Source organism: Lutjanus erythropterus, chromosome 22 (genome assembly GCF_056507025.1).
Source record: "Lutjanus erythropterus isolate fLutEry1 chromosome 22, fLutEry1.hap2, whole genome shotgun sequence".
NCBI classification, from domain to species: domain Eukaryota; kingdom Metazoa; phylum Chordata; class Actinopteri; order Lutjaniformes; family Lutjanidae; genus Lutjanus; species Lutjanus erythropterus.
In genome coordinates this window covers 4,631,681-4,650,617 of record NC_139338.1, presented here as the reverse complement: position 1 = coordinate 4,650,617, position 18,937 = coordinate 4,631,681, and the positions used below count along the sequence as shown (strand labels likewise).

The window sequence follows — 18,937 nt, the reverse complement described above, 5'->3', positions numbered from 1 at the left end:
GCTAATATTTCCATGTGAGTTCTTGTAGTGATTGTGTCGAACTCCACAGGCTCTTTGTACCCAGCATGCATCATTTCTTTCACGCATCACTGACTCAGTGCATTGAGGGGGATGATTTAATGTATTCAGCAGATATTCAGGATATTCACAGACAGACAGATGCTTTTGAAGTAGCACAGGACACGCGAGCCCAAGGGACTGTGGGTGATGACGGCCACAGCGCTGCTTTTAAAGACACACACACACACACACACACACACACACACACACACACACACACACCCCGTCTGTACCTTCATGCAGGTGAAACACTGACAGTGTCGTCTCTCTGTTGGCTGGCGATCACTTTTCTGTCTGCTCGCTCTGCTTCTAAAGGACTCAGTACACACACATGCATTGAAGCGGGCCAACAAAGCCTGTCAGTCACACACAGATTCTCTCTCTCCCTCTCTCTCTCTCTCACACACACACACACACACACACACACACACACACACACACACACACACACACACACACATAGATTCACACACACACTATAAGCCAAGCGTCTGATCACCCGGGCTAACAGGGCAACAGGCTCCACATACATTATGCATCAGTGTCTGAGGCCAACATATGATTAGTTCCTCCGTCTTTCTTCTATTTGTCTGTGTGTGTGTGTGTGTGTGTGTGTGTGTGTGTGTGTGTGTGTGTGTGTCGTGCTGTAATTGGGCTTTTTCCCCCCAGTGTGTGCTTGGTAAGGGGCTGAGCTTTAAAATGTTTTGTCTAATGAGATGCTGCTTCTCACTCCTCATTGTGTGTATACCATGGATGTGTGTGTGTTTGTGTATTCACATGCTAGTGTATATGTATTCTGTGTACGTCCTCTTGGGGCCTATTGCATGTAATTAGAGGTGCATTAAGTGATTTGTGGCTCTAATGATGCAGCATGTGTCATATAATACCCCACCCCTGACACTCAGGGGAGGAAACCCCTCCTGCAAAGCTGAACTGACTGTGTGTGCATCTATTGATGGAAATGACCTCATTATTTTGATGATTGTCACCAGAAATACAGAGTGGAGGTGGTGAAGAAAGCTCCAAGCAGAATGTATGCAAAAAGGCACAGAAAACTCTGTCATCAGTTTTTACCTAAACAAGTTTTAAATGTTGGTTACTAATTGTTCAGTTCTTTAATTGTCTCTTCATTTTTTCCTGGTTCAAACGTGATCGGGAAAAAGTTTGTATATATGGAATTTACCCTAAACCAGGCCAGGCAGCCTCTGTAGTTACTGTTGCTACTCCTGTCAAACTTTACAGTCTAGCATGTTGCATATGCAGTTAAAAGTGATAAAGTTGGAAGATTTTAGCAGCATTAAGCTGCTTTTACTCTGAAGAAAAAAAAAATCCCCTAACACCCACTCACATCTGGCTTTTGTCTTCAGTTGGAAAGGGTACAGTCTGCATTCACTTCGGGTCAAAAGAGTCTGCAGTAGTCACTGGTATTTATCGGCTCCAGCTCCGATCGGCAGTGACTTAGTCATTCTGTCCACATTGTTGATGATTATTTATCAAAAAATCTCATTATTTAGTTATATTTTGTGGAAGCACCAATAGTCATCCCTGCAATATTGTTTCAATATAAAGGTATTTGGTCAAAAATATTGTGAGATTTACTCATTTTATCAGCCGCTTGCACCCCTTTGAGTACACAACATATCATCAGTCTCAACCTACATGATCAATAATAATTAATATCAACCAATATGAAACTTCACTATTGTGGTTTTGCAGCTGTATCACCCAGGCCTACCAACCACACTACTGTTTGGTTAAATGTCTCCACCAAATGCTGCAATCAGTGTCGCAAGTGGTTTATATGGAAATAGTAGAGAAGGCAAGTAGAGACAGAGCACACACACACACACTCACACACACTCTCAGGCTTCATTGATCTGTTGTTGTTGAACTGTTGCGCGGCTGCAGCTTTGCAATTCAATTGGGGAGGCAGCAGTGAGGGCCCCGATCGGCCCTCATACTCTTGAACACACTCTCATTCACTTTTAATGGTGGAGCTGCTCTCGCTGGCTGCTTTCACAGTCCAGGGGTATCCCATGGCAACCAGACACTTACACCTTGATGAGGGGAGAGGAGAGGAGGAACAAGGGAACAAATCAATCTTACTCCCTGCTCAGATTTGATGGTGGAACGTGTTCCACTGATCTAGGATGGGGCCCAACATGCACAGAAAACTGAGATCATGAAAATCAAGTACAATAACTTTTAAATACATTTGGACACAGATGTGCTCATGTTTTCAATATCTCCTTTTTTTAAAATGGTTGTGAGACAACAGTCGCATTCTTTTGATGTTTCATATTTGTCCTCCTGGCCCTGATTTCAGAAACAGAACTTTGAATACTCTCAGAAATGTTTCTACTAATTTTCAATAATGATTTGAACGGAGCTTTGAAGCATTCGGTACAGCCCTAATTCTTTCATACAGAATCTTCCCTAGAATAAACCTGGAGGTAAACAAGTATTTTAGAGCTGAATATTTTCTTGTTTCTTTACTCCTTTCTGATAGTAAACTGAATATCTTTGAGTTATGGACAAAACAAGACATTTGGGGACATCGTCTTAGGTTTTGGGAAACATTGATTGACATGTTTCACCATTTTCTGACATTTTAAAACAAACAACTATTAGCTGATTAATCAAATGAAAATAATTGTTAGTTGCAGCCCTAAAATATTTGCTATTTTTCCATTTTTATTTCATCTATAAACTACTGCTACATATATGGCAACATTTCTGTTCAGATTATTTGGTTAGATAATTATGTAGATATTGCATAGCATTAGGTTTTATTATGATGACATTTATCTGGGTTTATTAGGCTTACAAAGGAAAACTTGGGCAGCATCCAGCCTCAAAAGAATACAGTAAGCACAGGACTCTGCACAGGATGTTGTTTGGACCAGTTTAGAACATAAAGTATGGCAGAGCTTTTTGATTAAAGATTTACTTAGGCCTCATTTTAAAACCAACAAATATAGAATTTCAGGAGTTTAGTGCTGTGCGGCTTAGTTGGGATTGTCATGATTGTTGCATATGTGCAGGGAGAATTCAAAACCACAAAACAAGCAAACAAAACATTATGAATAACAACAGAGCTAAAGCTAAATGGATGAGGTGTGGTGGAACAGACTCCTTCATAATGAAAGCAGAGCTCAGATTAAATTGGGTGTCCAGGGAGTGAGATCATAGAGGGAATTGAAGGTAGTAATGAGTGTATGATGATGAATATGAAGCTGCTGAAAACAGTCCATCCTCTGCATCAATACACAGTCCCAGAGGGTCAACACTGACTCACCAAAGTAATTACTTTAGTTTGCTGTACAGTGAGCTGCTGCTGAGGGACGATCCTACTCTGATACAGCTCCTGTCAGGACAAAGTCACATCTTTACTGTTATTCTTCTGTAGTTTTTACATTTGGCGTGTTTCTCCTCTCTCCCTATTACTCGCCCATTCATTCCAAGTAACTGCATCCATAGTGAGAATGGAGTCCAGGCCAAGCCAGCTTCAGGAAACAGCTGTTGCCATTGACACATAGCCACGTCTCCTGCTTTAAAGGATAAATCTGTAATATATTTACCGTACTGTTTACGATGTACCATTAGAGATCAAGGAAACAGACGCGGTATCCCCCTTCTTTTGTGGACCAAATTAACTGTTTCACGTTTCACGGAGTTTGGCAGCAGTGAGACAGGCAGCCACTTAACCCATTGTCCAGAGTGCTCATTTTCAGAGCATTTTCAGGATAACAGACTGTACTTTACATTGACAGACACTTGACAGTTATAAACTGCTGATCAGCTTACAGCAGAGGACTCGTCCACGTTTGTTATTGTCAATTTCCAGTTTGTGTGCATCCTGCGCTCCTGAAGAGCTGCAGCAGCCTAACAGTCTCTGCTGTGTCTGTGGAGGAGACAAATCGCTTCAACCATAGATTGTATATTAAACAGGATTACAGCTTATTGAAAAAATGGTCTAAAACTCCACGTGTCAATGTCAGGTCAGTCTGACTTCAGTTGACACAGTCAGCTGTGGTGTGCGTGCAGCTGGACAATGATCATTTTAAACAATTACAAATATGCAGTTAAAGAATAAGGTTTGCAATATCTATAGACTTACTGTCAACAAAACCTTTAAAAGTGGCTGGCATCAGATTTTGCTTGCCGAAACCAAAAATGGGGTTTGTCAGTTTTAGTCCTCTTATATTTTGATGATTTAAGATACTCTGCAGCTATGTGCCAGCTTAATAATGAAAAGGAGGATGTGCTACCTGGAACTTGTGTGTCATTTAAGGCTTTGCAGAATAATTTTCTGGGCAGCACAAAGGTGCTGGGCCAGTGCATCTGCCAAGATTTCCTTCTTGTTTTTCGGGTTCATGTGGTTCTTTGTCATTTTGATAAATTTACACAGTTGCCTGTCAGCATGTGAGTAAATGCAACAATGCACTCACAGCGTTGTCTGGTTCTTGTTCTGACTGTACCAGAAATATTGAAATACCACTAATGCAACAGATATTAACAATGTATTCATTCTGGGGTGCACCTTTTGCTGTTTGCTCCTTATTTTTTTATATATTGAAAGTGGTTGCCACTGATGGTAATGAAAGGCCAAGATCTGGTTGCCAATTTTTCAAAATGGTTGCTAATGGAAACTGTTACTGTTGACCCCCTTGTCCTATAGAGTTGTCATGATACCATAATTTTAAACTTAGAATAATACAATACTAAATACAATGTTAGTATAAATAAAATTATACTTGATACCTCTTTTGAAGTCCTGGGCACACAAAATTGGACAGATTTTTAAAAAAATAAACAACCTGTGTTGAACACTGTTTGGTTTTGCAACAAGCCAAATTTCAGGCCAGAGACTGAAGGCTGAACTGAACTGAGACTTTTGATACTATAAATTGTTAGTATTGTATTGTTTTTAAACATGCGGTATTGAAAAAGTATTGATACTTCGATACTTGTGACAACTTTGCTACCCAGCCCATCAAGCCCATTGATTCCTACATGTGAATCTTTAAAAACACCTCAGAAAAAACTCAAAGTTTTATTAATCAAACTGGAGGAAACAGTGCTTTTGTTGGGGACTATTTTCAGTAGTGGATTAATCCACTTTTGTTGCTATAGTGAATATTTAGGGCAGTAGGACTGAGCCAACATAAACTACAGTGTGTGTTTGTGGAACATGTGACCCAGTACAGCAGTGTGATATAATATTAGTAGGATATATTTTTTGCTGGTTTTGCTCTGCATGTGTGATTAATGAGACTTTATTATTGAAATTGTGTGCACACAGTAAAATGAATTATCAGGACTAAACTGGAAGAGTATCAGAGCAACAATACAGCCCCTAAGATGTTAGTAACATGTAAGCTGAATCAATAATGAATCCATCAGTTTAAGCACCCTGTGCTTGAAGCAGCAGCAGTATATGGAGACCAATACCTAATCAGCTTAATACTGCAACTTATTGATCTCAAGCCTATTCTGATCATTACAATCACTCGAACCTGCGTCATTGGTCCTGTGTGCAGTCCATGCATGCAGGGATCTATGAGTGTGTGTGTGTGCTGGAGAGCTCATTTGAAGCAGGAAGATTAATTATGACCCAGAATATGTCCAACATGTATTCTTGCATCTTTGTACCGCGTGTGCCTGTGTGTGTTTTTTTTATCTGATGTGCGACAATGAGAATGGGCAGAGCTGGGCAGACAGACAGTCGGAGCTGCATTGATGCTAGCAGCAGATAACGGCAGCAGCAGTGCTTGTGTGTGTGTGGGTGTGTGTGTGTGTGTGTGTGTGTGTGTGTGTGTGTGTGTGTGTGTGTGTCTGTGTGTGTGTGGTTTTCCTCCTCTTACATAGCAGCTGAACATTTCCCTCCCTTCTGACTGATCCACCGCCTGAACCGAGAGACACCTCATTTCACACAATGACTGGTGAGACTCTCAGCTCAGTTCCAGGCAGCAGAGCAGACGCTGTTGTGTCAGCACGCCAGAGAAAAATAACCTCCAGGTCCGTCATTTCCCTTCCCACAGCTCAGAGCAAGATGAGCTCTGCATTCTTTGGATGTTCTCAGAATTATTTTGTTTTTAATAAAATAAAAGCTCCATGCCAGTGGATTATGTTGGCATCCATTCACATATAATTAGGCATTTTGTTGAATGAAGTTAGCACATGGTGGTGGATCAGGTCCAGTTTGGCAAAATTACAACACCAGCACCAATACCTAAGTTTTGGTTGTAGCTGCTGCCAGTCACATGTCACATTGAATCAAAGTTCACTTGCCGTGATTGGCTGTGAGCAAAGCTATACAAATAATCATGCAATAGATCTTGGGACATAAAGGACAGAATGCCTGAATTACCTTGTCTTGCTGTCTATCCTGATTGCAGACGGTATATGAGTCATAGTGGCAGATACATGGTATTATTGGTCAATTTAATATAGACCCTTCAACATCCAAGATTTAATTAGGATGAACTAAGTTTTCAGACAAGAAGAGGTCACTCAGTAGAGTGTGGTCTCCTTCAGGCAACCCGAAGACAATATTCAGGTGTATTCCATATTTTTCTCACTAACTGTAAAAGATTACTGTAACAGATTTCCTTTATTTTGTAATTTAATTACACGTAACATGTTAGGTAAGCCTGTTTTAGCTTAAGAGATGTTGATGACTTGTGGGTAACTTTATCAGTCCCTCCAGGAACTTGCGATGTCATGATCACAACAATTCATGCAAATTCCTCCCAGCCCTATGAATTCTGTTTGACCACGCAATTTTGTCCAAACGCAAAACCTTGTCCAACTTTTCTGCAAACGTTTTATCCTTTTATTGAGCTCTTTTGACTGAGTTTGAGCTCCAAAAAGATTTTATTTCTCTGTGGAATGCTCTCTAGATGCACTTCATTTACAAATAAAGCAGATTTTAATAATCTTTGTTATTCTGACACTATTTGGTCAGGTTAGTGAGAACACACAGTTTTGTTCTCCCTGGATCAAGTTGCCTTTGATTTTTAACGAATGATTTAAAAAATTACAACTTTCTTTTGCAATTTTCACTTGGCCCCGCAATTTCATTGCAAAGAAAGGCTGCTGTGAAATCAGGTATTTTAGGCCGAAACAATCCCAAACGTCCGCAAAATCCAGTAGGGAGTGGTTTACGTTACACTACTTACTTACAACTTGATGGTATGTCAGTAAAGTAGTTTAGTCATGTTACCACAATAATTGTAATTTCCACACCTGTGGTTCTCTGCTCAGGTGGTTAACCAAGTTTTATATTGTCCTCATAAGTTTGTCATTAAGAGTAAAGGCTCTTCTTGAGCTGATGCTTGGAGAATCTGTTAATATCTCCACATATATAGTTTTTAATATAGTAAAAGAAAATCCATTTGCTTCACTATACTAGGTCAAAAAGTACACTTGCTTTGAGCACTGTTGTTGTTTTTGTTTATGGACCAGTAACTGTTCTTTAGGGAGACATTTTGCTTTATTATAAGCTGCAGATTAAGTCTCTCAACATGGTGGCAGTTTAGTTTCTAGGAACCTATATTACCTGTTCATTTTCATACATATTGTCATAGTACATGGTTGAGACAGTGACTGCTCCTGATGTTTTCTTTCAGAGATGTGATTGGTTAAGAGTAAATAGTAAAGTGTGAATCTGTAATCGCACTGACCCTTAAGCATGACAGTGTACTGCTGTTTATTGCAGTTTGAGGCAGAGACACAAGCAGCAGTACCTGAACACGTGTGCAAATAGTGAGTGAGCTGATTGAAGAGACTGTGTGAGACAGGAAGAGCAGAGTGATGTAAGAGACACACAGTCAGGAGGAAACTGCAGAGATAGCACACTTAATAAATGTTCTGTGCTTACATAATGCTGACAGGGAGGTGTGTGTGTGTGTGTGTGTGTGTGCCTGTCATAAAGATCAGCAGTATTGACTGCTGTCCCTGTGTTGTGTGTGGAGTTGTTTTATTATATTTGTGGGGTCAAAACCTGAGATCCCACCGTTCCTGTAGGGACAAGACTGTTTGAAGGTTAACGCCTGGTTTTAAGATTAGGGTTAGAATTAAGTTTAAATTAAAGTTAAGCACTTAGTTGTGATGGGGAGGGTTGGGGGTTAGAGAATGTATTATGTCATTGATGGCTCCTCACAAATATAACAAAACAAGGATATGTGTGTATGTGGGTTTGCTTTACTTCATTTGTTGGGTCCAGCTTGAGATTCGAGCATTTTTGTGGGGACCAGGCTGTTTGCAGGTTAACACTTTAGAGTTAGGAAAGGGTTAAAATGTAGCTCTCTAATTAACTGCTATGAGGGGGAGCCTAAGTGTTAGAAATACTTTAAATGCATCCCATATTAAACCACTATTCATGGTTACAATCCCTCCATCAAGAAATAAAATAAAAAAGGTTTAAAAGATCACAGGCACAGGTAGGGGGCAGTGGGAGCTTCATAACTAATTAGAATAAAATATGAGATGCACATTTATAAGTAAGTACCATGATTGAGTGTTTAAGTGCTTAAAATATTAAAAGACACACAAAAACTTTAAAGGTAAATGCACTAAAAGATAAGTGCTAGGTATAAAACATCCTTCAACATTAAAACACACATAGATTAGCAAGGTATAATAAAGGAAGTGTATTTATATGTATATATCTCTATATATGTCTACAAATTAAAAAAACAAATTCATTTGGTATGTAAAATATAAGAAAAATAAAACAAACTGATATATTGTAGGTTTATTTAAAAAAGCCACACCCCTTAAATAATTAAATATAATTCAGACAATACAATAAACAGTTAAAAAACATTCATGGTTAGGCACTTAGTTGTAATGGGTAGGGGGCTAGAGAAAACGTGTGTGTGTGTGTGTGTGTGTGTGTGTGTGTGTGTGTGTGTGTGTGTGTGTGTGAGTGTAATAGAGCAGCACACACCTGGACAGAGTCTCCTTTTCGGAGTCTATTTTAGGACGTTACCAGCTGCATAAAAATATGTCACCATGACGACCTTGAAATCAAGTCCCAGGTCCCCCTTCCTGTTTCTCTCTGTGTGCACATTATTGCACCATATTACATTTAATTTTTTACCACAACAGAGATGTCCTTACTCAACATTTTGGGTGAAAACTTGGTGGTTACACTAGTCCTGTACAGATCATAGCCAACACTAGCAGGAGTAGGTATTCATCCCACCCATGCTGAATGCTGTGTTCAAGCCACTTTGGATGAAGATATCTAACATGCAGTGCTGTGACTGCAAAGCGCCCTGGGAGTTTTGTATTTAGCAGTGAGCTGATTAAGGCTGCTAATCTTGGGCTTGGTGATTCCAGTCACAAGAGCAGAGATTCTCTCACAGGGATTAGCCTACTGTCTGTATGATCCATCAACACACAAATTAGCTTGTGTTTATTGTGCTATAATCTAGACATTTACAGTGGACAGGGTAAACCAGTTTACACTAAATATGATCATGGTGGGGTATTGCTTACCCTGTCAAAACAGTTGTATAATGTCTTGTGGAGGAGCTTTGTCAAGTCTGACACAATAATCCTGTTGATGGCCTAATGATGTCATCAGGGTGACCTCTCCTCCTATAACAGAAAGCCTGTATTACAAACTGGGGGCTTTGAGTTTGAAAGGACTTTCACCAGACAGGAATGTTATAACAGAAATGTAGACCCATACAAAGGACTAAAAGTCCTGAAAAGGCATCTGCTGGATTGGTTTTGGACATCCCTCCTCTTTCTGTCACTTGTTGGAGGACTTCAAGGTAGGACTCTGACAATATGGATAAGTCTTCGGTGAGATCGTATCCCTTTCAGAAGCTTTGAAATCCAATCTTGAACTGCAGCGTCTTTTTTGACATCTGCATGGTGTTAGCCACCTGCTGGCAGTCCCATGATGCCTTGGATTGAGTCTTTCGACCAGTCAGAGGTTCCATCAACCCTGTGGTAGGAATCACACGGGTATCGGTTATTTACACAACCTCGCGCACACACAGCATTTTCATCTTGATTAATACCATGTGATCACGGCCGGGTCTTCTTGGGTCCACTTGGATATTTCCTGTCCGGGATCTGAGTTGGATCTCTAGTCCTAGGGTTTGTGTCAGCCTGTGGAAATCTCTGCCTCTTGTTATTCCCTACCAAATTTCCCCTTTTGTTTGAAGAACGATCATATTCCACTGTGTAAAAGTATAATAAGCATCTGCTTATTTAAGCTCTTCATGGAAGATCTACGGTTTTTACACTGTTTGAAAGACTCGAATTCAAGACTTGTTTTATGGATGGACCAATCCTTGAAATGGAAATGTCTATGATATCTTATGCATCGTTTTCATCGATCTTGCTACTTCCTAGCTTCGTTTAACTGCACAGCATGAGTTTAGTATAGATTGTGGGCCAGTAGGATTGCAGATGTTATGCCAAGATACAAACATCTTCTCTGTGGTCTCTGGTTTGGAGTTTGACTGAGACGCTCATGGTTTGTTGCTAATGTGCAAATACTGCTGCTTGGTTTGACTCAGAGAGTTTGCTGCTCACTAACATTAAACCACAAGCTGCTACTTCACTCACAGTTCTATCATTCAAGGCAGACATTCATCTGAACATTTTCATTGAGTCTTGCAACTCTGTAGTGGCACTTTTTATTCCCAAAAAGACCAAATATTATGACACTTTGCAGACAATGACTGACAATATGTATCTAACATTCTGCATGTGTCTCCATTGGAACTCCTTAATTACACTAGCTGTAGGTGGTTCAGTGTCTCACAAAAATATAATTGGAAAGTAAAAAGTGCCATTTCAGAATGCTAATATTCCCTTTCAAGCTCATGTGTGTTAGGCTGTGTCTTAAATGCCATGCTCTGTTGTGATATTGATAATGTGTGTCATCCATGCTTTACTCATTCTCATACATTGATTAATTTGCTTTTCTGTCTGCATTTGTTGACATTGCCCCCTTTGTTCTTTGTTTTTTGCTCCATGTTTTTCTGCATGCGGCTCGTCTGTAGCTTTGTACCAATGGCTAGAAGCAGACCGCCAAGGCAGGGATCCTGATACTGCAGCCACAGGTAAAACACCATCAACTGTTCCCCTCCCTCATAACAGAGCGCTACATCTCACATTGTCTGCATCCACGTCTGCTTTCCATCAGTCGGCTGCTTCCTTACAAGCTGTGAGCTCTAATATGAGCCTTACCCCACTATAGGTTTACACTTCACTGGGGAAAATAAATGGGATTTTCACATATTCACAGAGACATAGACTGGGGTTGTCATGTTTTTCATATTTAAATGTTTTATCCTATTTTTGTCTGTGACTACTGCCAGTAGGGAACAACAACTTCTAAGGTCTGGGTTACAACTCATCATGTTTAGTAATATGCAACTGAATGTTATTAGAGTCACACTCTAAATCACCCCTGCAATAAACCAAAAGGTTCCATGCAAATTAGTTCAACTAAAAACTGTTTATGGTTTGAGTTTGATAGCATTGTGTTGTAGTATTGAATTGCATGGAATCTGCTTATCAAATCGGAATCCTTTTAAATCCATTTACAATCAAAATGATTAATGGATGGATTAAATGAGTAAATAAATCAGCAGATTAATTGATAATAAAATTGTTAATAAAAAAATTATTAGTTGCAGCCCCGCCTGCAACCAGACATCAGGTTTCTTGGCATTCACATATATTTTTTTACTCACCCAGTGATGGACCTACAACAAGAGTTCTCTCATTTTAAAAGCTGGAAGGATTACTGGCTGTTACTGAAAGGAAAAAAAATAGTGTGTCATCAGCCTTGTGTATATACAGTAGATATATATATGAAGACACAACTAAGGACAGCATGTACACACAGAACAAAAGTGGTCCAAGTACTAATCCTTGTGGAACACCATGTTTAACCTTAGAACAGGAGGATATACATCAGTTATTAGGGTTCAGCATTAATGTTTTTTTTCACTTGCCTGTTTTCAACTAAAAAAAAAGTGTAATGTAAGGCTGCAAAATTAATTGCAATCACAGTATAGCCAAGTGCAATATCAAGAGTTGTTTATTACATACACATTATAATATTTTTTTTCAGTGAACATGAAAATTGTAATGCAAAACTGATCATTTCCAACGTTTTTAAAGTACATTGCCCTCCAGGTCATAAACTTTGTCTTTACTCACTGCCGTTTTCCCAGAAGTGCCTGATCTGTACTGCACATGTACACCTCTCAACAGAAATGAGAAGGAAGCAAGACTGTTCATCTTTTAGCTACTTGCATTTTCAGCTCCAGAAAAAAACAAGATGTTTAGTTGTTTTTTTAGCACTTGACCAACATGGCATTTTACTTGCCCCAAACAATCCTTATTGTTGAGCCCTGATTATATCTATATGTTGCTCTATGCTAATAAAACAGACTGTGAGGAAATAAAACACTTAATAGGAGGTTGTCTTTGATGTCTTTGATGATGTCTTAGCAGAGATGGTATTCTTTTAGAGCTTCAACAATTAATCCATTAATCCATTGTTAATTGATCTTTAAATTAATTGGAAATAAGGCAATAATTGGCAATTATGAGATATTTCTTCTTCTTTACGCCTCTCTGACAGTAAACTGAATATCTTTAGGTTGTGGGCAAAACAAGACATTTGAGGACGTCATGGGAAACACCAAACAACAATTTTCACCATTTTCATTTGACATTTTCAGAACTATTAATTGATTAATCAAGAAAATAATCGACCAATTAATCGACTGTAATAATAATCATTAGTTGCAGCCTTCATATTTTTGCCACCCTGAAAATGAAGCTAAGTGTAACCAACTGTCAGACCTTCATCATGAGCTGACTGACTTGAGTTCATGCAAAAGTCATCATCCCAGAGCAAATCAGCTGATAGTATGTCATGTGATGGAGTATGATGAAGTATTTTCACAGTTTAAGTTGCATGTTATGTATAAACATGATATATTTATAGTTATAAATGCCAGAATGGAAATGCTGGAGTTCAGTGTCTGGTGTGAGGAAGATGGTGCTTCACATAATGTAACAATCTTTTACACATTACATTATCTGTATTTGTTTACAGGATTAAACTTGTAGGACTAGTTGAAGTGAAACATGTTTTTCTCCTGACAGATATTGAATGAAAACCCCATTCATTTTCCCTGTAGAGATTTCACTTCAGGCTGTGTTCTTGATGTATCACTCTGCCTCCACCACCTCCACCCAGATTACACCCTTCAATCCATTTCATCCCCTCAGCCTTTTTCTGTCTCTCATTTCCTTTTCTTGGTTGTACAGTATTTGGGTCATCTTTCTCTGAGCTCGTTATCCAAATCAGTCCCTCTCGTCCTTCCTGATCGTAGCCGACTATTTTTACCTTCGCCCCTCTCCTCAACCCAGCCCTGATAAGAGAAACTCAGTCGTCCTGTTTCCCTGACTCCAGGTTATTTGTTCTCTACACCCGTCCCTGCTGGCAGACTGGAGTTTAGGGAGTTAATGAAAGTAGAGAATGGAGGCTTAAACAAAGAAAGCCTCTTCTCTTCTCTTCTCTTCTCTTCTCTTCTCTTCTCTTCTCTTCTCTTCTCTTCTCTTCTCTTCTCTTCTCTCAGCCAAGTGAAATCATGTGTGTTTGAGTATATGGATCTCTATGTGTGTGTGTGTGTGTGTGTGTGTGTGAGAGAGAGAGAGAGAGAGACAGAGACAAAGAAAGAGACAGAGAACCAGCATATGTATACAGGGTGTCCTCTTGAATTAGTTGACAGCAGTCTCAGGCCGTTGTGCTGCTATCTGTACATGCTTAAACAAAATCAAACTTTGTTTTACCAGGTGTTTTAAATGTCATTTCATGCTTAACTGCACATAAAGCATGTGTACTACAAAGGTGGCAAAAGTACACACATTCTTTACTCAAGTAGAAGTATAGATACTTGTGTTAAAACAAAGTATAAGTACTTATTCAACGTCTTTACTCAAATAAAAATGAACAAGTACAGGCTCAAAATATAAAAGTGAAAACTCACCCTCTGAGGAACATTTAGCGAATGTTTCTGTTGTTTTCGTCTTGTTACATCATTTTCATTTTGTTGTGTCTTTAACGTTGCCTTTGTGTTGTTATGTCTTGTTCTGTCATTTTTGTCTTGTCTTTGTGTTTTGTCTTGTATCTTTTATGTAATTTTTGTCTTGTGTCTTTTTGTTTTTGTTTTTTGTCTTGTTACATCTTGTTATGTTCTTTCTGTTTTGTTACGTCTTTTATGTTTTCATCTTGTTACGTCTTTTTCATGGTTTTTGTCTTGTTAAATCTTTTACGTCATTTTCGTTATGACTTACATCGTTTTCGTCTTGTTGCCTTGTTTTCATCTTGTAACCTTGTTTTTGTTTTCTTGCATCTTTTTAGACATTTTTGTCATATTATGTCATTTTTGTCTTGTTACAGTTTAGTTTTGTTATGTCTTTCATGTTGTTTTCGTCTGGTTACGCCTTTCACATTATTTTTGTCTTGTTGCATCATTTTTATCATTATATTTTTTTACGGAATTTTTGTCTCGTTGTGTCTTATACACCATTGTCCATTTTGTTATGCCTTTGATGTCATTTTCATCTTGTTACATCATTTATTTCATTTTTGTCTTATGTCTTTTACATTGTCTTTCTTCTGTTATGTATTTTGTGTGCGATATGCACTGATGGATACACTAAGTTTTTTTTGTATGATATTGTCCCATACATTTAGATTAAAAAGGATCTTCATGTTGGAAAGGCAACATGCAATAATGCAAAATAAGTATGCTCAATAATTCACCTCAAATGGATTAAAACTAAAGTAAGAAGCCTGTTTTATAAATGTAAGGAGTAGAAAGTACAGATATTTGTGTTCAAATGTAAAGAGTAAAAGTGAAAAGTACACTAACACAGTTTTTGTACTCTATTACTTCCCACCTCTGCTGTAGTGTGTCTGCGGACCAGAGAACTGGAGGGAGTCAGTCTGCGGCAGAGAGTCCAGACATGCTTGTAAAACGTTGTTTTGCTTTGTTTGGTTCTCCTTAAATGTCAGCTGGCCTTTTCATTATTCATCTGGCGTTGCCTCTCAACCTTTCACCCTCAACGGTGAATGTACCCTTCTATCCAGTATTGTGTGTGTATCAAAGCCTGATGTATCTTCCTCCTCTGTGCCACAGAGCTCCATTGTTGTCCAAAAACTATTAAAAACATCAATGAGCCACACCAGTGCACTGGGTGACCATGAATACACACAGTAGTTTATTTTAATTCAATCCCACATACACTGTCTTGTTGGTCCAAATACTTACTAGAGCACCAAATGCCACTGAAAATAGTTTCCTGTTTCCTGTCTTTAATTTGGATATTCAAATATTCAAAAACGGAAAACTACTCCATTATCTGTTTTTCTTCGATTTGCCTCTAAATGGAAAATAAGAATTAAAATGTGTTGGTTCAAGAAAAACATTGTTATTATAAAGACAAAAAATAGGAATCAGGTTATTTTCCATTTTTTTGTTTCCCTATTTCTAAACAGCTCTTTTTAGTTTTCTCATTTGAAAGCAAAAAAACAAAACAGAAAAACGGGAAATGGGTCATAGCCCTTTTCCCTTTTCTGTTTCTGTTTCTCAATAGGAATCGGTGAACAGCTCGGTTTCCTGATTTTGGTTTTCTCACTTTAAAATGGAAATCCGTTCACCATCAAGTACACTGGCCAAGGTGCTGAAGTTCTTATGTGGGATGTGTGTACTGTAGAGGGCACAGGGCAGTGTGTTGTGTATGATTTTGAATGTGACACAAGTGTAATGTGTACTGTAATGGAATATTTGAAAGAAAGAAAGCAGAAAAGAAACAAACAACAGATGAAATAGGTGGGATTTGGTAGGTTGAGTTTTTCTGGAAGGGGAGGGTTATAGATGTTCTGAATCCATCTCCCACTGGCCATCAGTTTTTTTGTTTTTTTATTCTTCATTTATTAATATTTTCATTTATGCTGAGTGAGGCAGGACTTCTCTATCTTTGGCTGTCCTAGACCCTTGGGACATAGCTGGCCGTTGGAGGTCAGCACCGCGTCACCCATCCCGAACAGCCCTGAAACCCAGTGGGAGAGAGTCTGTTCATGTGTGAAGAGATGGTTTCTTTTTTTTGTTTGTTCAATTTCTTCTATCCACGTTGGTGTCAGCCATATTCTCACATAAAACCCTTATTGATCTGGCGACTGAGCCCACCTCAGAATGATCAATCATTAAACGTTCAAGATGATCAGTGTGCCCCTCCTCCTTTATCTTAACTCACCTCCTGACCTCTCGCTTTAATCATAAAAAAGGCCCAAACTGTCTACAGTCAATACACCAGCGCTCCCAGTTACACATCCCATTCACTTATCTGAAATCAATGTAGCTTTGTGTCCACTGTGTAGCAGGACTGTTGGAGGTCTGCTCACTGAAAGGAAATGAAATGATGTTTTGTGAGATTTAATAGCCTTCAGAGAGTCATTATTGGACCCCAGTATCAGAGCACCGTCAGCATTTCACCAGTGGAAAAGTTTGAACCTTGGACTCAGAAAGTATTTACCTTGTTAAAGTCCCCCTGAGGACTTTATGTCCCTTTACGAGCTTTTTAAATGTCCCACTGGGGGCAAATAAAGTTATTGTCTTGAATTGATTCTGAATGGCTTTTGCCTTGCGGATCATTGAAATGTAGAGTGTCGGAGGAGACCAGCCAAGCAAATTCCCACCATGGATCACCAGTTATTGCTTATACTCTTTGAACGGCTGATTTACCCAAATTACACACACACAAAGACATATTTTTTACCTTTTGTGTTATCCAGCGCATTTTTTAAAATGAGCTTTTTCTTTGAAGACAGGCATTAAGCAGACCCTGGAATCATTAGGCCCTTTGTGACAGTTGTTTTCACAAGTCGACGCATCGCTAAGATTTCTGCCTTTACCTCAACACAATGGAGGTCAATGGAATTTTGTTTGTTGTGTTCAAAGCATTGGAAAAGTTAAACGCACAATATATAATTTCTGCTGCTTGGGGTCTCTCATCTCAAAAGAGTAACAAAAGACGTAGTTTGATGATGTAATGAAGTAGTGGGGGATCATGGGAGTTGTTGTCTTCATCTGACGCAACGAAAAGGCAGAAATTACGTTCATGGACGAGGAAATATATTTAAGTTTTATTCACGTTACGTTTAGATGTTGTTGACTGTTTCCCCTGGAAATCATAGCAGTAGGTGATCAGAAGAAATTAACTGTTATCTTTGAATAATGGTGCAGTCTGTTTGACATGGGAAGTCAGAATTTATAAGTTCCATGTTGGAAACTTCAACTGGAATGCCACCTGGTGTCTGATTTTTATCAACCCTGACCTCAGCATCCAAGTTGGCTGCTCTGTGCAGAAAGCTTTTATTAGTCTTTTGTCTTACTAAATCAGTCATACACAGTACATGTTGGCTGTGGTGTTTGTGTTCATAAAATGCCACATAACGAATTGTTATTAAGCACAAAACAGCTTTTTTGCAACTTATTTTACTGTAATGTGGTCAGCCTGGGTATGATGTCAGTCCCAGCTTTGTGTTTCAATCTCAGAGGTAAATGGTAAATGTGTTTCTCTGGGTTTGAACTTTATTGTAAACAGGGCTGCAACTAATGATTACTTTCATAACAGTTTATCTTGCAGCTCTTTTCATCATTAACCCTTTAGTCTATAAAATGTCAAAAAAATGTGAAAAATGCCCATCACAATTTCCCAGAGCCCAAAGTGACGTCAAATTATATTTTTGTCCAATCGATAGTCGACAATCCAAAGACTGTTCATTTATTACTTTCAGAAATCACAAGGACATACAACTAATCCTCACATTGAAGAAGGTGGAACCAGAAAAAGTTGACAATTTTACTTAAGAAATGACTGAAACTGTTAACTGAATGTCAAAACAGTTGCCAACTAATTTTCTTTTGAACTACCAGCAGATTAATCAACTAATCGTTGCAGTTCTGAAGTAATTCCTGGCTGAACTGTAACCAAGGCTTTAGTCCTAAGAAAGTAGGTTAACAGAAGATGCAAAAATATGAAATTAGTCAGAAAAGATTGCGGAGATTACAGTTTCCAAGGAAATTTCCATTTTTCCTACAATTAGTACCAAATTACATAGTCCCTCTCAGGATAATTACAGACCAGTAAAATGAAAATGAAGAACTGATGAAAGAAAAAAAACAAACAGCCAAAAAAAAAAAAGATTCCACCAGATCTAATGCAAAAAATTCTATAAAATACTTTATAAACCAGTGATGTTCCTTCTGCTGTGATATCAGAACACCATATATTCCTACATTTACATTTCTGCTTTTGTTCCACTCCCTGGACTCCCCTGTATGAATTCCTCCTGTCACCACAGCTGAGGGAAACACAATTTGAATTTTTCCAAACAATTTCTCTCGAGTGTTTCCATTTAACATACAAACTGTTCTGCTGACGCTGTGATTCAGAGCCGTTTAGAATAATCCCCGCGGCACATTAAGCTTCTGTTTCTCAATCACCAGGAGCAACAGTGTGTCTGTAGCTCAGTGGAGCGACACAGAACACAGTGGAGGAAAGTCAGAGTCCTGAGACTGAGTCTGTTGTACTGGAAGAAATAGATGTAGTGCGACAGTGGATCGTAGGAGCAGCTCTGCTGGACGCCTGTTGTGTCCTGAGCAGCTGTTGGGCTGTCCTGCATTAGACACAGTTTGTCTCTGCTATGCCGCTGTGACAACTGTCTGTCCCTCTCTGTCTCTCTCTCTCTCTCACACACACACCTACACAGTGAGCTTGGCGGTCACATACCAAAAAAAAATGTGTATTC

The 18,937-nt window shown here is 38.9% G+C and overlaps 1 protein-coding gene across 1 annotated transcript in view; it reads left to right on the top strand.

Moving 5' to 3' along the window:
- dennd5b (DENN/MADD domain containing 5B) overlaps window positions 1-18,937 on the top strand; it is a 108,455-nt gene that overhangs the window by 30,185 nt on the left and 59,333 nt on the right. Inside the window, exon 2 of the mRNA XM_084710737.1 lies at window positions 11,097-11,156. Within this exon, the coding sequence (XP_084566863.1) occupies window positions 11,097-11,156 (60 nt within the window). The remainder of the gene's footprint in view (window positions 1-11,096; window positions 11,157-18,937) is intronic.